Source organism: Lactuca virosa, chromosome 7 (assembly GCF_052849685.1).
Source record: "Lactuca virosa cultivar CGN04683 chromosome 7, Lactuca_virosa_CGN04683_v6, whole genome shotgun sequence".
NCBI classification, from domain to species: Eukaryota; Viridiplantae; Streptophyta; class Magnoliopsida; order Asterales; family Asteraceae; genus Lactuca; species Lactuca virosa.
The window spans coordinates 154,702,649-154,711,419 of NC_136432.1; the positions used below are offsets into that span (position 1 = coordinate 154,702,649).

General features: G+C 33.1%; 1 protein-coding gene across 1 annotated transcript; it reads right to left on the reverse strand.

Moving 5' to 3' along the window:
• Positions 1-234: 234 nt before the first annotated feature.
• LOC145123621 (kinesin-like protein KIN-14N) lies at positions 235-5,707 on the reverse strand. The gene is made up of 16 exons (XM_079058819.1): positions 5,187-5,707; positions 4,953-5,097; positions 4,760-4,869; positions 4,566-4,685; positions 4,273-4,476; positions 3,982-4,191; positions 3,764-3,838; positions 2,994-3,140; positions 2,689-2,827; positions 2,464-2,573; positions 1,672-1,833; positions 1,342-1,544; positions 1,177-1,258; positions 975-1,079; positions 749-853; positions 235-666 (listed from the first exon to the last, which is right to left on the reverse strand). The coding sequence occupies exons 1-16, from the start codon at positions 5,388-5,390 to the stop codon at positions 487-489; spliced, it is 2,301 nt and encodes a 766-aa protein (XP_078914945.1). The 5' UTR covers positions 5,391-5,707; the 3' UTR covers positions 235-486.
• Positions 5,708-8,771: the final 3,064 nt, after the last annotated feature.

Genomic DNA, 8,771 nt, shown 5'->3' on the forward strand with positions numbered 1-8,771 from the left:
GTACCATATGCATTAACTATTATTGTACATTGTGTTTGCATATAGAAACCATAAATCAGGTTCAGGCTTAGCCCAAATAAAAGCGAATGCTACCCGAAACCCCCTGCCCTATATAATTTTACATAATTTTTTAGGTTAACCCGATTTTATTTTTAGACCCAACCCTATTTAGCTAATTCGAGTTCGGATCGGGTTAATCCGGTTCTGGCTTTTGATCCCTGCGAAACCACCAAATTACCAATCAATATAATATCTCCGACTATTAAGTTTTTCATCAAATCAACAAGTACAAATCTCGTGTTTTCAATACATCTACCTATCCATCTTTCACTGTTACAAGTCATGTATCCTTTTTCCCCTATACACATTACTACAGGCAGATTGTTAGAACTTACAACGGGATTTCGATTCTAGGTTAATAATTACGAATCCCGTGTTCAATACAAATCCAGTGTTACAATACAGAGTTACAAACAACAGACAGACTTATCCATAACTTAGTCGAGGCTCCAAATATCTCATAGAAGTTTGGCGTCGAGGGATGCTAATCTCACACGCATTCACTCTTGCAGCAAATCGAAGAGAACAAAGTGACTCATTAACCGAGGATGGTGCCGGGGACACGTTTACCACCATTAACGTCTTTGAATCGCCACCTAAACAAGGCTGTTTTCACAATTGAAGACAATTGTAAGTTAAAATTTTAGACCTAAGATTTGTTAAAAATTTTGATTTTATTGAAATGTACCTGAAGAAGATATGTAAGTTTTGAATTCCTGTAAGGTATATGTTCTTCCTTCTTAGCTAGTGCAAATATTACATCAGTTAACGATGACAAACTTTTGTTGATGGCCTGATTTTATTCAAAGTAAGAATTAGTAAATTATAATAAATTCTTTAAAAAAAAGGGGAAAAGGACTAAACAAGATTTCTTGTGCTACAAAAAGGCATTCAAGTCTTTTCTGAATCCATACCTGAGTTTCTTTTAGACGATCCCCAGTGGATCCACTCTTGGAAAGACGTTCACTACCCGCAAGATCAATAAGGTTGAGAACCCCTTGTACATGTTGCTCCATGGTCTAAAAATGTCAATCAAGAGTTCATCATCAGCAAGACAACAAAAGGGTATTTTGGTCCATATATACATACACCCAAAAATGACAATATTATCCTTACCTCGTTAACTCCCGATATCCGCAAGGTGAATACAAAATGACTTCTTGACGACTGCTCGTTCATTTGAGTCTTGCCCACAGACCTAAATTGAAAAGAAGCTATTTCAGAATCCATATTCTTAACACAAATTTTTAATTTTTTAATTTTTTTTTAATATCAATATACCTGCTTTGTGCAGCGCGATTTAACAAAAACGCGACTTCTTTACTACTACGAACATCCACAATCGTCAAATCCGCAACATTCGTGTTCCCATTTGAATCATGTTTGATTGCATATTGTTGTTTATTACCACTATCCGTGGAACAAGATTTGTTTGATGATAACAAATCACGGATTGTCTCGTTGTATATCTCCAACATCGAGACCTACACAACAAATTACAATGTTTGTTTCATTGACATTATTAGTCTCGGTCAGAATACAATGCAAATCTGACACAGTGCAATGGGGAAAAAAGAAGGAAAATTAGAGATTTGAGATTTAATATCAAACCTGCATTTCGTATTTCCATCCTTGTTCTTTAAGCTTTTCTCGAGCATCAAATATTTGTTCTAATGAACGGGGGATTAGTCCTTTATCATCGTAGCTTCCTGGTGTCCCCATCATTGTATGTGTTTTCCCGGATCCGGTTTGACCATAAGCAAAGATGCAAACCTACAAATCAAAAATCAAAAAATAATATAGTACCCTTTTTCTTAACCCTAAATTACAGATAATTTTGTAAAACTAGTAATATTTCTATAAGAAATGGAAAAGAATAAAACAATGTTGAATTATAGATGACAATTTTTGAAGAATTTATTTATAAATATTATGTAAAAGAGAATGATATATTTTAAATGTAAAGAGCTGAACATTATATAAAGATGTACATTTCGTAAATTAGGTCATTTTATCGATTAATTTTTCAAAGAATCAAAATTGATCAAACACTCGCAAAACGATTATCTGATTATTACAACTTCAAACAACATAAATATATCCAAGCATCGTCTTCAGAAGCTCATTTTGTCGCTCTTAATTATTTGATTCTGATTAACTTTCAAAACACCCTTTTATTAAATTTTTTACCAACATAGTTGGTTTTTCGTCACAAACCAACAAAAATCTTGACCAATGTAGTTTTTACACTATTGCAAGAATGAGCAAATTAGGACACATTGTGAAATGTAGATGCAAAAAGAACCAAATGACTATAAAATTCACATATTCTTGCAAAAGATAGTAACAAAATCTTAAAGGGTACCTAAATTTTAAGCACGAAGGGGAATAAGCAATTATTACCTTATAACCATCAAGTGCACTTTGTACAAGTTGTGATATCTCTACAAACACCTCCTCTTGTGACGATTGAGGCGTAAACACCTTGTCAAACATGAACGGATGCGTTTGCCCTTTTTCAAAAAATAAAATGAAAATTATATAAGAGAGTAAGAGACAAAGACAAGATAAAAATAAATAAATACGCAAAGAGATTCATATTTCTTCAACCAATTAAAGAAAATATACCTTGTTGAACCACTTCAATGCCTCGACCAAGAGCTTCAGTTGTTGTTGGAAAAGAAATAGTCTTTGTTACACTGTCAAGTCCATCATCCGACAAGAAGGGTCGCACTCTACAGAAAACTCGAATGTTTCCTTTTAATTCCTGTCACAAAAAAGGACAAGTTTGTCTGGATCAATTATGTTAAAAAGTATTTCAAAAAGCAAGTTGCAAAAAGCCAATACTTAATGAAGAAAGCCTATTTTCCATGACTTTATCTGCTAAGTCGTTATTTTTGTATTAGTAAAAAAGAAACTCATATATAACTTACCAGTATCGTATTATGCATTTTTTTCCGTAAGGCTTCTCCTTCAATAACTTTCGATTCTGCCTCCACTAGACGTATTTGTAACTCCGAATTAACTTTTTTTTGTTCTTCATATCCTATTCTTGTCTCCACTGACGATAAATCAGATATCTACAACAAAAAGAATCAAATATTAAACCTTGTTTTCTAATTAAAAGTCGTCTGGTTAAAATATTTAATAAAAAATTTGAGAAAATAACATCCCACTTGATGCAAAATGGAAAGGAAACCATAGATTGGAAAAAGTCAGGACTAAATGGAAATCCTCTTTTCCGTTTTCCCTCTCTTTTAAGTTTGAAGTGACTAATTAAGGAAAAAGGTAGTTGCAAAAAATGACCAAAATGACCCTCTTTTTGACTTTTTAGACAAATGATCAAAATGGTAAATCCTTTTGTCTCAATGGGACCACTCTTAAATCATTTTTTGCTGAAAATAAGTTCATATTTTGCAAACTTGTTCACATATTGTGAAATACAATTTCTTTTGAAGGTTTTGTTTTGTGGTGGGTAATATTCAAAAAGCAATTATTCAGCAAAAAGTGATTTCACATTGGTCTCATTGCGAAATATGTAATCATTTGTGTAAAAAGTCCAAAATGGTTATTTTGTTTCCACATTTTGGTCATTTTTTTGTGATTTTCTCAAAAATGAAACACTTATATGTAGCTTACTCTATTAAATCATTCTTTTGCATTAAGTAATTGAAACACTCATATATATAGTCAAAAAGAAAACCTCCAAACTTTTCTGAGCAGTTGCGAGTTCCTCTTGCAATCTTCTTATTGTTTCACTTTGTAAAGTACACGTAGCCTAAAAGAAGACAAATATCAACCATTTCAGAAATTATAACTTATAAAATCTATAAGAAACACAAAGGGTATCTAAAAACATAAATAACAACTGTTTTACAAATTATAACTTATAAAAGAAAAACACAATAGGTATCTAATAACCTCGAGCTCAACCGATCTTGATGTTAATGTACCCAATTCAGCTGCAGATTTTCCAGTACACTCTTTATATTGCAACACTTCAGCTGTTAAATCTTGAACTAATGCCAGCTGGCGATCACGATCATCTCTCACTTGTTGCAAATCCCCTCTTAAACATCCAACTTCTGTCACTAATCCATCTTTTAGCTTCATTGTCTCTTCTAAACTCGCCTATAGTGATAAAAAATTTATCAACAAACAATCATTAAAAGATTTAAAGAAAAAATTAAGTCAAGAATTTGATTGACTTACTTTGGTATTAGTCAACTGGTCTTGTTGCGCATCATGGTAGCCTCTTAAATTGCTTATATTTTCAGTCAAAGCAGCCTTTTCTCGTTCAACGTTCTTGAGTGTTTCACTGGTTTGATTAAGCTCTGTTTGCAGCTTACTGTTGTATTGTTGTAAGCTTGTGTTGTATTCTTGTAGCCTTTTGTACATATCATTGAGTGATATTATCTAGAGAAAAAAAAGGAGGGAATTCGATTTTGGTAAGCAGACATTATCAAATCTATAGATTTTGATGAATTTTTTTTTTGAGTTATAACCTTTTGATTAGCACTTGAACTCTCTCTAAGAGCTTTTTCAAGATCTTCAGTCAGGGAGGCTTGTGATCGCTCAGCTGATAATCTAGCGTCTTTTTCTGTCATTAATGTTTGGATTGCAGCCTGAAATTATGATCTATCAATCATCAATATTCTTTCAAGAATCTGAAATGATTTAGTGTAGATTTGGATCTTACCAATTTGTCGGTTTCTTCTTTCGTGAATTTGTCTTGTAAATTGGCGTAATTTGTTTGTAGTTCCATGATTATGGAGTTTAGTTCTTCTTCCTTTGCGTTCATTAGCGTTTCTGGAAACCAGTTGGATAAAAGATAGAATCAAATAAGGTAAGATTAAATATCGAAAACAGAAAGATTAAGGTTAAATTTATACCCATATCGTTGGATTTCTTTTCTGCTGATTCAAACATCTTTTTGAGTTTTTCATGCTCTAATGAAAGCTCCCCTTCAAATTCTTGAAACCATCTTACACACATCCTGAGCTTCTTTATATACTCCATCATTATCTCGCATTTTTCCTAAAAATCCACAAAAATAATATTTGATCCCAACAGGGAAAAATATAACACACACACTTCATACAAGAAGAACAAGAACAAGAAAGAACCTTGAGATTGAATTTATCTTTAGTTCTGATCTTCATATTCAACAATGCTTCAACTTCTTCTCTTGTAAACTCAATCCCTCCACAATCCGACCCAGCAATGCTTCCGGGTCCGGACCGGGTACCCGGATCTTGTCCACCATTGACGACCGAAAAAGCTTGTCGTGGTGTAACTGGTGTTCTACTACCATTAGCCGTTCCCACCATTTTTGTCAACCCTTTTCCGCCGCTCAGATCTTTAACACAGTCTCATCAAAACCAGAAAAAAAGGCTGTTTAGATCTTCTTCTTCTTCTATGTTTTTGAACACCCAGAAAAATATAATAAAACCCCAAAAAAGAAAGGGTAAAAAACAAATTGCCAGACAAAGAAAAAGGGTTTTGTAACTGAGAAACAACAAGGGAGGAGCTTGTGCTTGTGCTTGTGCTTGTGGGTCCGTGAATTGGAATCAAAGCTATCATCAGTTTGCAATCAGAGCCGTTGCTTTAATTTTCAGGAAGGGTATGATGCTGATGATGGTAGTATCAGAGAGAGAAATTGTTTTCTAGCTTTCTTTATTGACAAATTTAAAAAAAGTATTTAAAAAAATCCAAGAAAGAAGATAAATATTAAAAAAAAAAATTGAATTTTTAACCACTCTTGGGTCTGGTGAATGTGGTGTTAGGTGTGGCTTGACTGCCCTAGGCTATTAAATTAAGGAGTGAGGTAAATTGAGTCGATGAAAAATAAGTGTGTAAAGCCTTGGACAAATAGTTTGAATTATTTGCTACATTTGATTTGATTACCCACCGTACCAAAAACACTTCTATATACATTAAAAAGAGTAAACTACATGCATAGTCCCTTGAATTTGGTTTTCATAACAATTTTGATCCAACTATCTTGATTGTTGCAAGTTTGGCCCCTATTTTAAACCAAACTATCATGTTTGGTCATCATACTATGGGTGGAAATTTTTGACACGACAAGAACCCGACACATAAATAAATGAGTTTGGGTTGACCTTAAACAAGTTTGGTTCATTAAGAGGTTGACTCATGTAACCCGTTTATTATACAGGTCATGTTCGGGTTGGAAAAATAGGTTTACGGGCTGACCCATCAACCCCTTTAATTATATTAGGTTAAGTTTTTTTGAAAAAAAAGCACATATTTGTTTAATTGCTTTTCACTTTTTTGAATATGTCAATTGCCAACAATTAGTAAATGTTCATATTTTAAGTGATGTCGTAGCCGCCTAAGTCTCGTCCTCACAATCATTCATTTCTAATGCTAACCACCGGCTAACATGCAACAAGCAACAACTCGACCATACATATGTCTCGCCCTTTTCCTTCGTTTTAGCAAACATGTTCGACTCGTGATCTATCGTTTGTAATTAATACTTTAATTGATATATTTGTTTAACTTAAGACTTGAAAGTTGATGCATATTTGTAGCACCAATTTCCATTATTGAATGTCAATCGATTCTTGTCCAATCTCAAAGTTTGTCATTGTTGGATTTTAATGGATTTCAATTTCATTCGATTTCCATTGTTGAGTTTCCTCCGACATATTTGTTTAACTTGAGACTTGAAAGTTTGTCATTGATTTGTTTCTTTCTACGTTTTACCATTGATTTGTTTCTTTTGACTATTTCAATGTCCACTGATTTATTTGTAAATATAATCACTTGTTTGTTTCTTTCTACTGTAGCAATTGTAGAATATTATTTTCTCACAAACGGTTCTAATAAATTGTTTCTCTCTACTGTTTAGATCTTCATATGTCATTGTTTCTTAATTTTTTTCAATCCATCCTACTGATGTTGTGATGATAAATATAATGTTTCTTTCTTTTTTGTAGTTAAGTTATGGAATATAGTAATAACAGGCTTGTAGACATCCATGATGAAAGTGATGATTTCATTGAAGAAACTGCACTAGAAAAAGATTCACAAGGTGTTGAAAGTACTCGTACAAAGAAAAGAAAAACAATGAAACAAACTCCAAATGTTTTGAAGAGTCGTTGGAAGCTCCCACAAAAACAAAATGATCCCCTCTACTGTGAGTGCATGAAATATGGTTCAAATACCTAGAATCAAGCAAATATGATACATATAATTGAATCAGTTATCAAAAAGCATGCATTCAAACATCAGCCAAATATATTTGTTAATATATGATTTCTTCTAGCAAGAGTGTTATGGATATAAGAAATCCAAAGTTTAATCAATAAAAAATCATGGAATTATTGGTTCATGTTATAGTTAGACATTACTTGTCATTCTCTTTTGCAGAATATGAAGCAATTGGAAATATATTCACATACTTGAAACCATGTGTCAGTCGTATATGTAGGAACACATCAAAGTATGATATTTAGAGGTTATATAAACGTCAATGTAACATACTTTATAGTGAGTTGGTTAAATGTCCTAGTAAAGAATGCTTAACTTTTTATGCTTGGAGCTCAATTGTTGTGACATCCCCATTATTACGGTCCGAAAATACATTTTTTTTCTGTTTATTTTAAAACATAGTATTTATTATAAATGAAAATTTGTATCATAAAAGTATTTCCGAAGAAACGTTTTTCATTGATTATTAAAAACTAGGGATGTCATAACTGATATAAGAAACATAAACATAAACATAGTCATTACAAGTGTGACATCCCCAATTTCACTGCCAAAAAGACTAATTTGTTTATTCTTTATTTGAAAAACAGAGTATCCTTTCGAAGAAATATGTTGCGGAATTTGTTCCCATAAATATGATAAAGATATTATCAAAGCATTTCCGAAGAAATATACTTTTATTATAATAAAAACCTCAGGATGGCATTGTCAATACAGTATAATAGCATAAACAGAAATAGTACAGGCTTTACAACATCTATTATTCTAATGGCCTATAATCCATTGTCTCTCATCAGATCATCACTCATGTGCTCTATGACCACTACCTGTAATACAAGAAACTGAGTGGGTCAAGCTTGGGAGCCTGGTGAGCACATAGGGTTTTCAACCCACAATAATTACGTTTATTAATTTCATCAAATCATTCAACCCGATTACCCATTCCCGTTATCCTCACTTTCTGTCCCTAAAACATTTAAATTAAGGGACCTAGCCTAAGGATTTCATCGGGATGGACAACACTGCTTAGGGGATTCCTTAGCAATATATGTCAAAAAGGCAACCATGGGGGGGATGGAGTACACCTGGTGAACACATGGTTCAAAAACACCTACAGGTTGCGAGCCTGCCAGCGTTCCACTGGACTGCCTAGAATAGCCCGTGGTCGTCATCTATACTCTGCTAGATGACTGAATCAGCTTAAACATCGAGGCCTCTCATCATTTATTTCATAATATATATCATCTACCCTTCTTTACCCATCATAATTATAGGTATAAAATACATATACGGTTTAAATCAAATAAAACATGTATATTTTTTCATCCAGCATAGATATCAAGAACACAGATAGTATGCACACATAGCACGTAATTTATATTAAATACTTCATATCTATGTGTAAGATGAAAGTAACTATGCACTCACTTGTTAAAGTGATTATTCCAAACTCGGGCAGCGCTTCGCTT